General features: G+C 56.8%; 1 protein-coding gene across 3 annotated transcripts in view; it reads right to left on the bottom strand.

The window, feature by feature from the left end:
- Window positions 1–2,285: 2,285 nt before the first annotated feature.
- ACSF3 (acyl-CoA synthetase family member 3) overlaps window positions 2,286–17,602 on the bottom strand; it is a 51,166-nt gene continuing 35,849 nt past the window's right edge. For 2 of the 3 annotated variants that reach the window (XM_038148608.1, XM_038148607.1), the window contains exons 8-10: window positions 4,655–4,789; window positions 4,047–4,158; window positions 2,286–2,642 (exon numbers count right to left, since the gene is read on the bottom strand). In XM_038148608.1, coding sequence (XP_038004536.1) covers window positions 2,525–2,642; window positions 4,047–4,158; window positions 4,655–4,789 — 365 coding nt within the window. In that variant the 3' untranslated portion in view covers window positions 2,286–2,524. Of the gene's footprint in view, window positions 2,643–4,046; window positions 4,159–4,654; window positions 4,790–17,602 lie in introns of those variants that run through there. The other variant, XM_038148609.1, reaches the window with a different exon arrangement.

Raw genomic sequence — 17,602 nt, 5'->3', positions numbered from 1 at the left:
GGACTCCCCGTGCTGCTCTGGGTGCTGGGTCCCCCGATTCTGGAGGGTTCCCCCCATCACTGACACCCTGTCACCCGCCCAGCAGTGCAAGTGTCACAGGTGCTGGGACCAGTCAGACCCCACCGTGTGGTCGGGACAATCACGTCTCCAGCGTGGGGTGCAGCTGGACCTGTCATGACCCCAGTGTGGCACCAGTCGTGTCCCTCACGTGCGGTGCGGCGCAGTGGGGCCAGCTGTGACCCCAGTGCAGCGACTGGGGGGGTCAGGGCAGTGCCCAGGCGGGCAGAGGGAGCAGCTGGGAGTGCAGAGGTGCCACACGCCGGCGCAGCCCCATAAAGCCACCGGAGCTTGGATTTTATATGGCAATAAAAGATAATGTCAGCTATAAAGTGCTAGAGCAGGTCCTGGCGTGCCGAGCTGGGGGGACACACAGGGGTGGGCAGCCCCCAGCTCCCCGGGGATGCCCCAGCAGGGCAAAACCTCCTTGGGGTGAGTGGGTCCCCAGCTGGGGGACACCCCCAGCGCCGTCACGGGCTGAGGTTATGGTCAGTGCATTAAAGCTGCTGCTTTGGGCTGTTGTTGTTGTTGTTTTAATGGTTTTATTGGGTGATGCTGGGCCGGGCCTGGCAGGCCCTAATGAAGGAGATTGATGGCTTAATCGCCTGCAGCCATTACGGGGTAATTGAATGCTTGTGTACATATGATCCCACCGTCAATGCCGATGTGGCTGGCAAGAGAAGTGCCTGGAGCTGGGGGGACACACAGAGCCCCCCCTGCACCCCGAGGGATGCAGCGTGGGGGGAGCAGAGCCCACGGCCTCGGGATCCCATCATCCCCGCGGTCCTGGCTGTGATGGGGCTCCTGCAGGCCTCCAGGTTCATCCAGTGGCACTAGGTCACCCCATCTCCACCCAGCTCAGCTCCCACACCAGCCACTGTGACCTGGTGTTTTAATGAGGCTTTTGATTAACAGGCCCCACCTACGGGGATGAACAGCAGTGTGGGAGAGGAGCAGGGAGCAGGAGGGTCCAGCAGGGATGGCAGCCCCAAACTGGGGGTCACCCCGACCCCCCTCCCCGCGGGAATCCCCGAGGAGCAAACCCGGCAGAGCCCCAGGCCGGTCCCTGCCGAGGTGTGAGTCAAACTACTCATTCTGTGTGTGACAGCCAGGTGTTTTACAGTATTTGCTACCTGTGATCATCCATCAAAGCAATCGATAGCGTTCCTGCAGAGTTTTATTAATGATCTTGTCACCGGGCTGGTGCGGGGTGCCCGGGGTTGTCGAGAATGATAGATCATTAAGAGCTTTCGCTGCTATTTATTCTCCAGTGACCTTGTCTCTCTCCATTGTTGCTTGCTTAAGAGTTATGAATGCGAGACATGATAATTTGATATTGATCTATTTGGTAAGTTAAAAAATTTACTGCATCGTTGATGTTTTAACAAAGGATCGGCTCGGCCCTCCCGCTGCTGCTGGGCTGCACACGTGTGTCCCTGTGCCTGCCACGTGGGACACTGAGAGGTGGCTCAGGAGCTCTGGGCGCCCCTCCTGTCCCCATCTCAAGTCCTTTTGAGCCTGAAGCGCGGGAATCCAGGAGACACCACTGTGGGCAGGGTGCTGGGATGGGCAGAGCGGGCCCGTGGCCAGACCCCTGTGCAGGTGGGCTGGAGAAAGCGGGTCCCCATCCACACCCCATTCCCCTTTTTCCCAGCCCCACTCTCATCCCAGCCCCTCCCTGCCCAGCACCATGTGCCCGCCATGGTCCCCTCCATGTCCTGTCCCAGATTTTTGGGGCTCTAGTGACCCTAACAAAGGAATCCCTGTAATTACTCGTGCTCCTTGCTCCTCCTGCCCTCCCTGGTGCTTCCAGAGCCCCATCAGCTGCTGGGGAAGCTGGAGCTGCCTCTCGCCCCTCAGCACTGGACAGACCAGAGCAGGACCCACCGGCTGGGGGCTGCTGTGCCCTGCTGGCACCATCGACCCCCTGGGGCTGGCAGCTCATGCGTGGAGTCAAACAGGACAAAGTCCCACGTTGAAAGGTGGAATTTATCAACAGTGCACTGGGATCACTCGGGGGTGGCAGATACAGGATAATCCAGCCAGTATTTATGTGTGATTTTAGATTTATTCTTTATTTCTGCTGGGAAATCATTCCCTGTGAGGGTGGGGAGGTCCTGGTACAGGGAGCCCAGAGCAGGAGGTGTCCAAGGTTGGACAGGGCTTGCAGCACCCTGGGGCAGTGCGAGGTGTCCCTGCCCACGGCAGGGGGTGGGACTGGATGGACTTTAGGGTCCCTTCCAATCCAAACCATTCTGTGATTCTGTGATTCCTGCAAAGGGCTCCCCATGAGGAAACCCTGACTCTGCAGCTCTGGCTCAGCTCAGCCAGGAGGGACAAATCCTTCTTTTCTTGGACATTACTCAAGGACTAGGCTGCAGTGAGCCCAGAGCTGCCAGGGATGATCCCTGGGCTCCTCCTCAGGGGCAGAATGCCGTGGATCAGGGCCAAGCCCTCCAGGTGGGCTCTAGGCTGGGTAAAAGCGTTTCAGAAGCTCCTTCTTGTTGACTTTGCCCATCTGGTTGCGCGGGATCTCCTCCACCACGATCAGCTCTGTCGGGATGGCGTAGGGAGCCATGGTGTCCCTGCGACACCAAACCGAGCTGTCACAGCTGGGCAGGACCAGCTGAGCCTTCCCGGGAGCCCCCACAGCCCAACCTGCCCCACCTGGGACCCCCTCCCACACCCCAGGAGCCCATTTAAGCTCAGCCCCCCGAATGTGTGGTGGGGTGTTTGTTCCCAGCTTGTCTCTGCAGGGAACAGCTCATCCTCGGCTGGATCAGTGGCTGTCCCCAGGGCACGGGCAGCACTCAGCGGTGCAGGGCTCCTGGTGCCAGCCCCGAGGGGCTGCAGGTGAGTCCCTCCCCGGGGGTGTGGGTGACTGCTCAGCGCTCGCAGCCCCGAGCACAGGGGGGGCTCTCCTGCCTTCTGCTGCCCGTGTGTCGCCAAGCCGCGGCTCCGGCAGCGCCTGGCACCGGCTCTAATGCGAGATGCCAAGTCTGCCGAGCCCTCGGAGCCCCGGCCGGCCTCCTCCCCCCGCCGCCACCCGCGCCCGGCCATATGGAGCCGCTAAGGCGGGATGGCGCCTGTCGCCGGGAAGCACCGGGGAAGGCGAAAGCCGCAAAATGAATCACTCTGAAGAGGGACATGTGTCTCCTGCCAGGGAGTGCGAGAACAGGGGCCCAGTGAGCCTAAGTGACATGAAAAATAAAGGGGAGAGACAGGGCGAGAGGGAGAGGCGGGCGGGGGCCGGCGCTGGGCAGGGAGCGCAGCCGGACCCCGCGGGGCGTTCGCGTTCAAGGGCACAAGAGCCACGTCCCTGTCACAGAGCTGGGGACAGCGACGGGAAGAGACAGCAGGGAACATTCTGGGAGGGGGGCAGGCAGGGGAATACAGGGAGGGCTGGGCAAAGCCCCCTGCCCGGCACCAGGGACCCCCAGAACAGCCTGGGGGATCCCCAAGGCTGCAGGTGGGGGATGAAGGGATCTCCTGGCTGGGTCCCCAATGTCCCTGGAATGAGATTTAGGGATGAGCAGCCACCTGAAGCATAGCGAGCATCTCCATGAGGAAAAGCTGAGGGAGCTGGGCTTGTTCAGACGGGAAAAGAGGAGACTTTTTATGAGAACTTTTTATAGGGCCTGGAGTGCTTGGACAAGGGGGAACGGCTGCAAGCTGCCAAAGGGCAGGAAGGGATGGGATATTGGGAAGGAATTCTTCCCAGTGAGGGTGAAGACACCCTGGCACAGGTGTCCAGAGAAGCTGTGGCTGCCCTTGGAGCCCTGGCAGTGCCCAAGGCCAGGCTGGACAGGGCTTGGAGCACCCTGGGATGGTGGAAGATGTCCCTGCCCAGGACAGGTTGGGACTGGATGAGCTTTAAGATCCCTTCCCACCTAAACCATTCCATGACTCTGTGATGCTATCCATGTCCCCTCTGAGGACACTGCTGGCTTTGAGCCTGCTCTCCCTGCGTCCCCTCCCGTGGGTTTTACCTGGCCCAGTCCTTCAGGTCCCTCACGGAGAGCATCTCCCCCGGGCGCAGCTTCACCACGGCGCTGACGCGCTGGCCCCACACCACGTCCGGGGGCCCGATCACTGCCACATCTGCAGGGACAGCAGCCACTGCCCTCAGCCACCTGAGCACCCCCTGGGGCCCAGCTGGGCACTACAGGGGCTCAGGTGTGAGGAGGAGGAAAATGCCACGGGATGTCAGCGCGGGAAAATGCCGTGGGCTTCTGTGCTGACCCAAGAACGGAGCTCTTCACCGTGGGAAAGGCAGCAAGCTCCGTGGTTTGAGAATTTGGAGTCAAGGGGGAGGAAGTTGATGCACAGAGCGGTGTGGAGCTGGGGGACACCACTTCTGACCCCTTGCACAGGGTCATGCACAAGGGCAGGGCAGGTTTAATTGCAGCCTCGTTCCCAAAATCAGACAGGAGCTGCTGCTGCCTCAGCTCTGGCCCCGGGAGAGCAGCAACTGCGGGGCTTAAACATCCCCTTTGCGGGAGGGAGCTGCAGGCACCCGCTGAGGCAGGGCTGCCCCCAGAGCAGTGTCCCCACGCTGTGTCCCCTCTGGGCAGGGAGCAGGAGGGGGAGCACAGACCTGTGATGTGGGGGTGTGCAAGGAGCTGACGCTCCACCTCCAGCGCGCTGACTTTGAACCCCCCATTTTTGATGATGTCCACGGAGGTGCGGCCCTTGATCCAGTACACTCCATCCTTGTACGCTGCTGTGTCTCCTGGAAAACAAACGGCTCCATCAGAGGCTGCTCCCTTCACCCCCCTCTGCCTCCCCGGGCAGCGGGTGTGCCACTGCTGGTGCTGCAGGGGGAAATGGGCTCTCGCTGCCACAAGGCAGGGTTAGATGGATTTTGGGAAGGAGTCCTGCCCTGCGAGGTAGGGAGGCACAGGGTGCCCAGAGCAGCTGGGGCTGCCCCTGCATCCCTGGAAGTGTCCAAGGCCAGCTTGGACAGGGCTTGGAGCAACCTGGGATGGTGGAAGGTGGAATGAGATGAGCTTTAAGATCCTTCCAAACGAAAGCATTCTGTGATTCCACAAAACAAACAAGGTGGGGAATGACATTGGGAAAACGAGCCTGTCCTGAGGAAGATGTTTGGTCCAACCTGTCCTTCCCACAGGTATGATCCAGGTCAGCCCAGGTACCACAGGATGTGCCAGCAGTGATGCACTTTTCACACCCCATTAACAGCTCACCTCTGGCACTGTGGCACAGCAAAGGCCCAGAGATTTACACTGTCAGGGCAAGGGAACATCAGAATCAGTCCTGAAAATCCAGGCTGCTTCCCAGAAGAGCTGTGTCCCTGCTCAGCTGGCACCTGCCAAAATCCTGAGCAGCTCAGCTCAGCCAGGGAATGATTAATTGTTCCTGTACTTGCCTGCCCCTTGGCACTCCGTGGATGCTGAAGGCTGGCTGGAATATTCTGAAGTTGGGGAAAGTTTGAAACTGGGGCTCTCTGGGTGTTTGGCTGCTTGGAGTGGGGAGGAAGCCGTGGCTGCTGTGGTGAACTGCCTTCTGCACCCTGATCCTGTGGTGTGTGACTGACACACGGTGGGACAGGGGACATTAATTAAATGGTGGCACTGGGCGAGGAGCAGGAGCTGCTTATTCACACAGAGAAGATGGGGAGAGGAGAGGGAATTCAGCCCTGGTTCAGTGGCACACAGTTCCACTGTCAGCACAGGAAAGCAGCCACATTTGCTTTCCCTCTGCCCTGATGGTGACTGATCCCTGACAGTTCTGCTCCCCTCCCATCCCTGTGCTCCCCACAAACGCCACGGCTGCTTCCCACGGATCCCTCCATTCCACTGGCAGCACAGCACAGGGAGGGGACATGTCACATTATTATTGTGACTCCTGGGAGCAGCTCTGTGATTCCCCCTGTCTCTTCCTTTCCATCTCCTCCCCAGCACCAGGCCCTGGCTGTCACTTCCCACGCTGACAGCCCGGGCTGCTCTGGGGGACGCCATCCACTGAGGACAGCCCCGTCACCCTCTGCCCTGCAGCATCTGCCTCCGGCCCAGTGCATCAGGCAGCCTGTGCACTGGCACAGCCAGCACTCCCTGCTTCCCCAGCCACTGGGCAATTCCCAGACCAGTTAAAACATGCCGAGTTTGCTCAACAACTGTCCCCAGCAGTGCTGAGTGTCACTTCCAAAGTGGTGGCACCCCGAGAGCCACAGCAAGGACTGTGCCTGTCCTCCTGGGGGTCACAGGTGAGTCCTTGTCCCATGAGCCCACCAGTGCCTGTCCTCCCGGGGGTCACAGGTGAGTCCCTGCCCCATGAGCTCACCAGTGCCTGTCCTCCTGGGGGTCACAGGTGAGTCCTTGCCCCATGAGCCCACCAGTGCCTGTCCTCCTGGGGGTCACAGGTGAGTCCTTGCCCCATGAGCCCACCAGTGCCTGTCCTCCCGGGGGTCACAGGTGAGTCCTTGTCCCATGAGTCCACCAGTGCCTGTCCTCCCGGGGGTCACAGGTGAGTCCCTGCCCCATGAGCCCACCAGTGCCTGTCCTCCCGGGGGTCACAGGTGAGTCCCTGCCCCATGAGCCCACCAGCCCTGGTGGGCAGCTGCTGGTGCTGTGCTCCATCCATCCATCCCAGCTGCTCCATCCAGCGGGATGCAGCTCAGAACCTCAACCAGCATTCCCTGCCCTGGGCCAGCTGCACCAGAAAGGAATTTTGACTGATGAGATGAGGGTCTGTGACACCCCATCTCCTGCTCTGCCTGCCTGGGGCACGGCACCCAGCTCCTGCCACCACACAAAGCCGTGGCAGCAGCACCTCGTGGCACGTGGGGGCCGTGGGATTGTTGCCTCCCTGACAGCAGCCGTCACTGCTACCTTTGGATTTGTTTCAAGATGCTCAGTGGGCATCTGTTCTGTGAAATGTTAAAGGCTCTGCTGAGCTGCATATTGAGCAGGCTCTGCGCCGGCGGGGGCTGCCCTTTGCTGGAGTTACAGGCGGTTCTAGACACGTTTATCCAGTTAAAAACATGGAGTTAGGGAAAGGTTTGGGTTGGAAGGACCTTAACACTCATCTTGTTCCACCCCTGTCATGGGCAGGGACACTTTCCACTGTCCCAGGGTGCTCCAAGCCCTGTCCAGCCTGGCCTTGGGCACTGCCAGGGATCCACTTGGAATGCAGGGGCAGCTCTGGACAAGCTGCTCCCAGCCCTCACCACCCAGAGAGATGCAGAAGGAGACACGGGCAATGGAGACCCACACTTCCCAACTCAAACTGCAGAGATCTCTGCCATGAGGTTCTCATGTTGCAAAATCCTCACTGCAAACACAAAAGGGCCCTTGGGACTCTGCTGTAGTTTGAGCACCTCATTCACTGAGTGCTGAGACCTCGTGGGGACCAAGAGAGCTGCTGGAGCTGCTTCCCAGGACGTGGAGAACAAGAGCCCCTTTGCTCCTCAAGCTGAGCTGAAGTTTCAAGCCCTCACCTGTGTCAACACCCTCACCCACAGGGTGGTTTGTTCCTGGCAAACACAGCACAATTCCCACATCAAAGGCACAACCAACTATTGACCTAGGGAACGCTTTGGCTTGAGAAATGAAACTGAGTGGCTTCGGGGAGCTCTAAGATAGCTGAAGTATGCATAAAAATGACCTTTTAGGTAAATTAGGTGATTTCAGCCTGGTCTAGACAGAGGGTCAGGAATGCTCTAGGATGTGCTGGACAAACAGGGATAGTGCTGGCCTCGCACTGGGGCTCTGTGAGTGCAAGATTTCAACCCTGCACACGGGTGATGAGGAGAGGTCAGCACCCCGGAGCTGCCCCCCAGGAGGAGCCCACCCCAGGCACACCATCGCTGCTCTGGGGGACAGATGTCCTTCGGGAGCCTGGGAGACTGTTTGGTAACAGGTGTCACCAGCTTGGTGGCAGTGACAGCGTGCGAGCCGGGAGCTGGCAGGCGGAGCCGGCCGGGAGCAGGCGGTGCCACTCTGGTTTACAAACTGTCACAAAGCTGTCACACGGCACTCCCGGCTCCTGAGAGCTGCCTCCCCACCCCAGGGTCCTTGTGCAGCCTACTCCTTCGTGCTCAGAGCCCCGGAGGGGACCTGGCAGGTGCTTCCCAGGCGTTTTCAGGTGTGTTACCAGACTGTAGGAGAGAGAAAAACTCAGGGCAGAGGAGCTGGTGTTGCCCTTTGAGTGTGGTGCAAAGAAGAGCATGCACTTGGAAGGGGAAGATCAGTGAAATCCTTTTGTCCTGACACAGTGGATCTGAGAGCAGGGACGTTTCTGACTTGGCTGTGTCCTGGGTGCTCCTCCCATCCGAGGGTAAGCACTGCCAGGTTTGAAACCAAAGCCCCACAGCCCAATGCCACCAGCAGAGCCTGCTCCAGGAGCATCATTCCTGGGAGATTTGGCTCTTTGCAGCTGTGATGTCCCCCCATGCCTGTCACAGCTCCAGCAGACCAAGTGCTGCACAGCAGAAAATAGCAAGAAACAGCAAAAGTCCCCTTTGAAAGGCAAATGATTTTGCTGATAATTTCAGCCTCCTGCTCTGGAGGCAGGTAATGCTCCAGGGGCCGGGGATGCTGGGGGGCTCTTCCCTGCCAGCAGCAGGACGTGGTTGGAGCACTTTCAAATATTAATTAGACCTTTTTGCTGTTAATGAATCACTCCCGATTTTTGCAATCTCTCGGCTTTCAAATGCTCCGTGCAGAGCCCAGCCCAGTGCTCCTCAGAGCGGGCACAGAGAGCAGGAATGCCTCACAGCCACCCCTCCAGGTGACACCGACCTGCAGGGACACAGGACAGCTCCTCTGGGGACAGTCACCGCGTGCCACCCACGGGCAGCCAGCAGAGCTCCTTCAGACCACGCTGTGCACCTTGCTCCTTTGGGAGCCTTTATGTTTGGGTTTTTTCCCAAATTCCAGGAGGAATTCCCTGCTGTCAGCTGCTCTCCTGCCATGAGGATCCCTGACTTCCAGAGGGAAGAGCAGAGCACCCTCCTGCATTCCTCTGGAATTGCTGCTCTCACCAAGTGAGCGTGTGAGGGGGACCAGCAAGCTGGAAAACCCCGGGAAGCTTGCGGGAAGGCAGTGGGAATAATCAGTCTTTGCCCTTCTCTGGTGCCTTTCAGCAGAGGATCTCCAAGCACACTGACCCAGAGGTTACTCAGGCAGAAAGGGAACAGCTGGCAGGATGAGGAGGAGCCCCCCCCTCACACACCAGGAGCAGTGGGCAGGAGGCTCTGGATCTCTGCTCTACCCTGGCATTAACTCCTGCCTGCCTCCTGCTTCCCTGGGATAGTTGTTGATGCTGCTGGTCCGTGGGGCTGAGGCAGAGCTCACCCTCTGGCAGACACACCTCGCTGATTAGGATTATGATTTATTTTCCAGGTAGGATTGGTCCAACAGCCCAGGCAGGTGATGAAGAGCCTGAGCCCTGATGCTGATCCTCACCTCTGGGAGAACAGAGCCAAAATCTGGGGGCTCAAACCCCCCTTGCCAGGTGAGGATTTTTGCAGGAGCAAGTCTCCAACCCCAGCACCCACAGCTGGATAAGGACATGCAGGAGCTCAGCCAGGGCTTGTGATGGTCCCCCTGACCACTCAGAGGCAGCTGGCAGGAAGGTCCTGCTTCATCCTCCTCCTTTCAGCACAGTTTTCCTGCCTGCAGATCAGCTCCAGCAGCAGACCACCGAAATGCCCCTTCACAGGCTTTGGAATCCCCCTGCAGCCACAAGCTCCACGTGCCTGTCACATTTCTCACGCGCTTTCAAGTTTCCCTGCTCTTTCCACGGCAGTTTAGTGTCCCACCACTCTCCTAAACAAATGGGAAGGATTTTTTTGCAGGTAACACTGACACAGTGGGGTTGGGAAGCAGCTGAGCATGGCACAGCAGTGACATTCCCGTGGTCACTCTGCCTCTCTTCCCATCCCTCTGGGTGCAAGCTCCCAAGCCCAGTGCAAAAAGAAAATGGTTTGTTCCCATTCCCAGAGGCTCCTGTGCTGGAGAAAGGCCACGTGGGGTGGATAAATGACTACAGGACAAGTGCTAAAGGCTTTTTATAGAATTAGGTAATCCATCCCCTCTGTGACCGGGCAGAGGTGGGACGGGCGGGCGGCCGAGCGCTGCCTCTCCGTCACAGACATCCACCTTCCCTCCCCCCACGCCAGGAAAACTGCCTGCACAGATCCCCCATCTGCTCACATACATCACACACTTCACTCCAGTTTATTAGCTGGAATAAATCATAAATATTTCATTATATATCAGCGGCGCTGGGCTGCGGGAAGGTGCAATCCATCACCCGCCGCTCCCCGCGCCCTGCAATGAGCTTTCCAGTCTATTAAACAAGATTGATACACTGTGCCAGCCCGGCCTGGGGCATTTATTTATGGGGCACTGCGAGAGAGGGCACGGGGCTGCAGGGGCAGCTGGGGCTGCACGGGCAGCCCAACCACAAACCCTGCAGCGGCAAGAGGCAGAGTCATCCACGCGTGCCGTGGGAATGCTGCTGGCATTAGGAGAATCATGGAATTATTTAGCTTGCAAAAGGTGTCTGTTCCACCTGTTCCCCAGCACTAACCCATGTCCCCAAGTGCCACATCCTCATGGTTTTAAATCCCTGCGGGGATGGAGACTCCACTGCTGCCCTGGGCAGCTTGCTCCCTAGGAGAAGAGGTGGGAGAAGATACCGCGGCAAAGCGGGGCCCAGCTGAAGCAACATCCTGCCTCCAACAGGGACCTTCCAGACTGTCCCCAGCTCAGGATTTCCCCCTCATCCTCCAAGTGAGACCTTTCTCCAAGCCACATCTCCCTGCAGGACCAACAGCATGCTCACTGGGAGTCACTCTCTGCTGGAATCCGGGGCCTTGGGTGAGTTCCCAGCACCTGAGAGATGCTGGGGAAGGTGCAGCTCTCAGTGATCCAGAGCCTCTCTGGCACTGCTGGGATTGATGGGAGCCATCCCTGCTCCTGCAGGGATTGAGGCTGCCTCAGCAGTGCTGATGTATGTGCACAGATCTCTTTAATGAAATGCTAAATGATAGGCTAAATAACTGAGCACCTTTAGCTTGATTTATTGCGTGGAAGTGAGGAATGCCTGTCCCTGCTGTCAGCCATCTTGGCTGCCAACAGAGGTCACGAGCACTAATTGTAGCTAATTAACATTAATTAGACTTGGGAAAGACTGGGTCTCCTCTCCCCAGTCATCCTCATCCACCCCAGCCCTTCAGCACTCGCATTCCCTGGAAGCAGGCTGCATTCCCAGCAGCCCAGAGTTCAGCAGCTCCTGTAATTCCCAATCCAGCTGAAATCATCAGCTCCTGCTTTTCCACACTCAGACCGGGAGGGTGAGACCTGCCAGGCTCCGGAGTCCAACTCACCGCTCCCTTTGGAGCGTGCCACAACCTCAGAGTGAGTCCTAGGGGATACTCGAGTCCATCTACCCCCACCAGATCACCTGGACCAGCAAATGCCCTCCCTGGGCTCACAGGAGGCCCTGCCCAAAAGCACTGGGGCTGCTCGGAGCCCCCTCTGCAGAGCACGGCGGGTTTGGACAGCCCACGATCATTAATAACGCATCAAAGGCTCCTGAGGGGGGAGAGTTTGAAACTTCCTCAAAAAACCACATATATATTAATTCCACAGCAATTATTCTCGAGGAAACCCTCTCCCCAGCAGCTCCCAGTCGCTCCTGGGTGCAGGACAAAGCCTTTCCTGGTGTTCCCACCCTGCCCAGCAGAGCCAGGGCACCAGCAGAAGGGCTGGCACTGCGCTCTGGATCCAGCTGCTCTCCTGGCACGGGCAGCCCCGGCTGGCAGCACAACCCCAATCTGCTGCCAGCATCCTCCAGCAGGGCCTGGGAGGAGAGTGGCTCAGCAGCTGCAGCCCCGGATCTGTCCCTGCGGTGGGAACAGGCAGGGGAGCTCGGCGAGGAGCTGCTGCTCTCCAGGCAGGTCCCAGCTGCGCTGCACAGCGCAAGGAGATGCTGGAGAGTCCGGAGGAGACCACGGAGCTGCTCCCAGGCTGGAGCCCCTCTGCTCTGGAGCCACGCTGGGAGAGCTGGGGGTGCTCACCTGGAGAGGAGAAGCTCCAGGCAGAGCTCAGAGCCCCTGGCAGGAGCTAAAGGGGCTCCAGGAGAGCTGCAGAGGGACTGGGGACAAGGCCTGGAGGGACAGGACACAGGGAATGGTTTTAAACTGGAAAGAGGTAGGCTTAGATGGGATATCAGGGAGAAATCCTTCCCTGTCAGGGTGGGCAGGCCCTGGCACAGGTGCCCAGAGCAGCTGTGGCTGCCCCTGGATCCCTGGCAGTGCCCAAGGCCAGGTTGGATGGGGCTTGGAGCACCTGGGCCAGTGGAAGGTGTCCCTGCCTGAGGGTGCTGGCACTGGCCAGGCTCCCCAGGGAACGGGCACAGCCCCAAAGCTGCCAGAGCTCCAGGGGAGTTTGGACAATGCTCTCAGGCACAGGCTGGGATTGTTGGAGTGTCTGTGCAGGGCCATGATTTGTACTTTGGTGATCTTAATGCATCCATTCCAGCTGAGGATGTTCCATGATTGATCTGGGAAAGGCAGTGGGTCATCTTCAAGCTGCCTGCTGCCAGGAGAAAGGGGTTAAACAATGGACTCCCCACTCTCAAAACTTCTCCTGGAGCAGCCAGCATGAGGAAAAAAGAAAATCAGAAATAAAAAAATTAAAAAAATAAAGGCACAGGCTGGAATGAATTCCTGTCATGCTCTCTAACAGGGAACTTTGTATTCCACAGGCAGCAGCGCTGAGCCTGCTGTCAGAGCCACGCTGGGAGAAAGGGCAAAACCCTGCCGAGATGAAAGAATGGGAAGCACTGGAACAGCCTCCCCTGGCATTTACACCTGGAAAAAAAATAAATCACTCAAGGGCATCTCACAAAGAGCTGTGCTAATAAGGCTCTCCTCCCCACGCTGTGTGGCTGCGTGGGACATGGAGCGGTGCCAGGAGTGCTGGCAGCAGCTCAGGCACCTGCCAGGGGAAAGGAGCAGGTAAGACAAGCCTGACTCGAGCCTGAGCTGAGCTCTGCCCACCCTGCTTCCAGCCGGGGGACAGAGGGACCTGGGGACCTGCCTTGAGTGCAGCTACCCCTTGTCTTTGCTGATCTGTCAGAGGTTCCTTCCCCTCACACAGGCATTTTCCAAGGGCTCCTCACATTTGCTGCACCTTTCAGCAGGGTCAGAAGTCAGGCTGATGCCCACTGACCCTCCTGGCTTGTCTGCACATCCTATTCCCTTCACCACCCACGCTCCCCCCTCCACAACCCTGTCCTGGCTCGTGTGAGTGGGCTCATTCCACCACACAGCCCTTTCCCTGCTCCCAAGAGGATTCTCCTTCCCTGAGCACGGGGAAGAAGGCAGGGCAGTGTTTAGGCATTACCCTCTGGTGTCTGCACTCAGGGTCCCCTTGGGGCAGGGAAAGCACCATCCACTGCATCCCTTCTCCAACCCACCCCTCTCCCATCCTCTGCAAGCCAGACTGCCCAACACATCCCCCTGGGCAGCAGGTTTGGCGACCAGGCACAAAGAGCCACGTCTGTCCCATTGTTCTGGGGCCTCAGGGCTTGCTGCAGATGGTCCCCGCTGCAGCCTTGGCCTGGGCTGGCACTGGACACCCTCACACAGCCTGTGCCAGCCGAGTCCTGGGCATCCAGCCAGGAGAGGACAGCACCAAAAGGAAACTCAGCCTTGGCAGAGCCTGGCAGCGCCTCAGAGCCTGCCTGCCCTGGCAGAGGTGCTGCTGCTCATTTTTATCTCGTTTCTTCAGCTCAGCATGACCAGGAGCCTCTCCAAGCCCGCAGAACTGAAGGACAAGAGCAGATGAGCACTCCTCAGGCTGCATGTCCTGCTCCAATGAAAGCTCTGGATAAACCAGGCCAACCTGGAAGGTTTCTGCAAAGCAGGCAGCCAAGAGTTCGGAGGCTCAGTCCTCACTAGCAGGAACTCATGAGTGACTGATATGGCACAAGCAGGCTGAGCAGGGACCCCCCTGCTCCTCCAGCCTGAATTACTGCAGATGGGTTTGCCCAGAGGACCAGCCAGAAAAGAAAATGGGTAAGTAAAAATGAAAAACGCTTCTTTTTTTCACATTAGCATTTAAATATTTATGGAAATCCCTGCAGACAACGAGATGAAAAAGAAAACTCAAAGAGTGATAAATAAGTCAATGCTCCAAGGTGTGGCTGCATGTGGCTGGTGGAGCTTTGGAGAGTGTGGGAACAAAAAAATAATAACGGTAATAATAAAAATATTAGAGCAGATCCCTCTGCTCCCTGCAGCCCCCGAGGGACAATCAAACCTCAGCAAAAGGCAGAATCACCTCTTCTTTTCCATGCAGTGTCCTGAGGCCTGGCCTTGGGCACTGCCAGGGATCCAGGGGCAGCCCCAGCTGCTCTGGGCACCTGTGCCAGGGCCTGCCCACCCTGCCAGGGAACAATTCCTTCCTAAATCCCTGAAATGGGATGGAATTAAGATGGGATGGGAAGGATGATTCCCAGCAGTCAGGGGCTGGTTCCAGGCTCTCCCTCCAGGCTGTGAGAGCAGCAGTGCTGCAGCAGAGCTCCAGGGGTAAAAGCAGACACAGAATAAAAGAAAGCCTGGATTTTGGAGCTGCAGGTGCCTGCTGTTCCCACCGACTCTCAGCTGGGGAGCAATTGCTCCACGCCTCTGGAAAGGAGCCTCAGTGCAGCAGAGGTTCTCAAAGAAGGAAAGGGTTGGCATCCAAGATGTTTGATACGACGAGAGCAGAGCTTTAGAGAGTAAACAAATTCTGTGCCAAAAGCTGCTCTCATTTACAGCTACAAAAATCCCAAGTCACTCTGAACTGCTGAAAACATCAGTTTCACCAGCAGTCAGGGAAACAGAATCACAGAATCAGGGAATCATGGAATGTTTTGGGGTTGGAAGGGACCTTAAATTTCATCTCATTCCACCCTGCTCATGTTGACCCCAAGGCTTCAGTAGTCAGGCAAACCTGGAAATACTAAATCCCCAAGGAGAAGGAATAAATACTCAAGCAGGAAGCAAAAAAGGGAATTCTCTCTCCAAAGTGCTCTGAGAGTGTGTGTGTGTGTGTGTATGTAAGGAGCCTCAGGGGGTGATAAAGGCTGATACACCAGAAAATATTCCATCTTTGTGTTTTTAATTTTAGAAACACTTCTTAAATTAGGGCTGGGTGAAAAGGGCAGCCCAGTGCATGCCTGGCTCCTGCCCCTTCTTACAGCAGCGTGTTTGGGGCCCACCTGGCATTTTTGGGGGTGTCCTTCCATGGCATTTGTGGGAAGGTGGGCCCCAAAGGCAGCAGCTGAGTGCTGCCATCCTGCCCCAGCCCAGAGCTGATCCCTGCCAGGCTCCACAAGAAGCTCCTCAGGCAGGAGCCCCCGCTCCCTCCGGTGGGATCACACCGGGAACTCGCATCATTTCAGCACATTACAATTAAGGAATCATTTCTTTAAAAATAGAATTTGCATTAGCTGGATTTGTGAGTAGGAAAGCCACTGCAAACAAACAGAAAACCTGCAGATTAAGATGCTAATTAGATGCATTTCTATTTATAATCTGCCTTGATCAGCCTCAAGTATTTTCTCTTTCAGGTGCCTGTGCTCCACCCACGGATGTGAGCAATTCCCCTGGCAGGGAAACACCTGCTGCTCCCCGGGGACAGCCAAGCATGGGGAAAAGCCTGTGCCAGAGGGACAGGGCTGCATCCTGCTCCTTCTCCTTTGGGCACAGCCCCAGAGCAGGGAAGAGTTGTGCCTGGCCAAGGATGTCCTGCCCAGGGCCTCTCCTACAAACAGCACATTTCCTCTGTGCTGGGAAACTGCAGGAGGCTTTGCCTTTCCCACCAGAAGGGGTGGAAATCATGGAATTAGCTGGAGAAAGTCTTTAAGATCATCAAGTCCAACCATCAGCCCTGCACCACCACCACCATGGTCACCCCTGACCATGTCCCCAAGAGTCACACCTATGTTTTTTCAACACTTTCAGGGATGAGGACTCCACCACTGCCCTTTCCATGAAGGAATTTCCCCCCATATCCACCCTAAACCTTCTCTAAGGCCATTTTGTCTCATCTCATCCTTTGTTTCCCCCTGGTTGTCCCCTCCTGGCAGGGAGTTGTGCAGAGCCACAAGGTCTCCCCCGAGCCTCCTCTTCTCCAGGCTGAGCCCCTTCCCAGCTCCCTCAGCCCCTCCTGGTGCTCCAGTTGTGATGGAGGGGATGGACTTGATGGCCTTGAAAGGTCCCCCCTCACCCAAACTATTCCATGATTCTGTGGAATCTGCACGAGCCAGGGCTGGGAATGGCAAGGATCTGCAGCTGGTGTCACTTGTGGGCTGCAGAGCTCACTCTGAAAATGGCAGAGAGGCAGCAGGGGGTCACCGAAACCAGTCGGAGTCACGGGGATCATTCCCTGGACTGGGACTCATGGCTGCAGCAGGAGCATGTTCCACTTTTGGAGCAAGCTGGGAATTCAGTGCTGAGTGGGATGTTCCCAGCTAAGCCAGGGCTTGTCCTTGGTGCTTGGATTTGTAATCACAGTGGAAAAACAACTTATTTTTTGTTGTTGGGGTTTTTTTGTTTGTTTTGTTTTCCCTGGAGTTCCTCCTTCACGGCAGAATATCCAGAAGGAAAAAGGAAACACCAGGTCCACTCTGTTCTCCCTCTAAAACCTTAACAACAGGATATGAGAAGTGGTTTGGGCCGTAGGATTTATTACTAATGGGGTTCAGGGGCATTTGTGACCTGGGTAAAAGGATCCAGCAAAAATTCCCTGATAAACCAAGATCTAACAATGTGAAAAACAGCTCCAAGGTTGTGGGGGTTTTTTAAATGCAGCTCAGAGAAAGAAATTTCAAAGATATGAGTCATCATTCTGCAATGTGCATCAAACAAGTTAAATAACTCTTACTTTCTTAACGACATATTAATCAAAGTGCATTGATTCTTGAATCAGATTCTACTCCCAACAAGCTCTCTATCTTCTCCATCCTGATGCATGCATTAAGAGAGTTTTATTCTGACAGATACAATATAGCAATCAATAAAATCTTATTATATGGAGCAGGGATACATGGATTTGTTGCAGGATTTATGCACTACTTTCAAACCCGGTGCTATTTCATGTCTCAGCCTTAACCTGTAATTGAAAATAAATCTCCCCGAATACACCAGATTCTAATTTTCTGGATGTATGGGCAAAGTGAGTGGAAGCTGCCCTTCCCTGGGGGACAGGCTGCTCTGGGGCCGTGTGGCTGCCCGGGGAGCACAGCTGGACTGGCAGATTCCTCTGGAGAAACCCCCGTGTGGGCAAAGGGACAGTGCTGGGCACCATGGTGGGCACCCACCACGCTCCCAAACCCTGCTGGGCAGGGACAACACAGCCTGACAGTGCCAGGGCATGGCCCATGTGGGCATGGCAAGGCCAGGAGGGATGGAGGGAGGGATGGGTGGATGGATGGATGATGGAGGGATGGATGGATGGATGGAGGGAAGGATGGGTGGATGGATGGACAGATGGATGGATGGATGGATGGATGGATGGATGGA

This window comes from Motacilla alba, chromosome 11, assembly GCF_015832195.1.
Source record: "Motacilla alba alba isolate MOTALB_02 chromosome 11, Motacilla_alba_V1.0_pri, whole genome shotgun sequence".
Classification (NCBI taxonomy): domain Eukaryota; kingdom Metazoa; phylum Chordata; class Aves; order Passeriformes; family Motacillidae; genus Motacilla; species Motacilla alba.
Note: the sequence above shows the minus strand (reverse complement) of the source record. Positions and strands in the feature narration are given on the sequence as shown.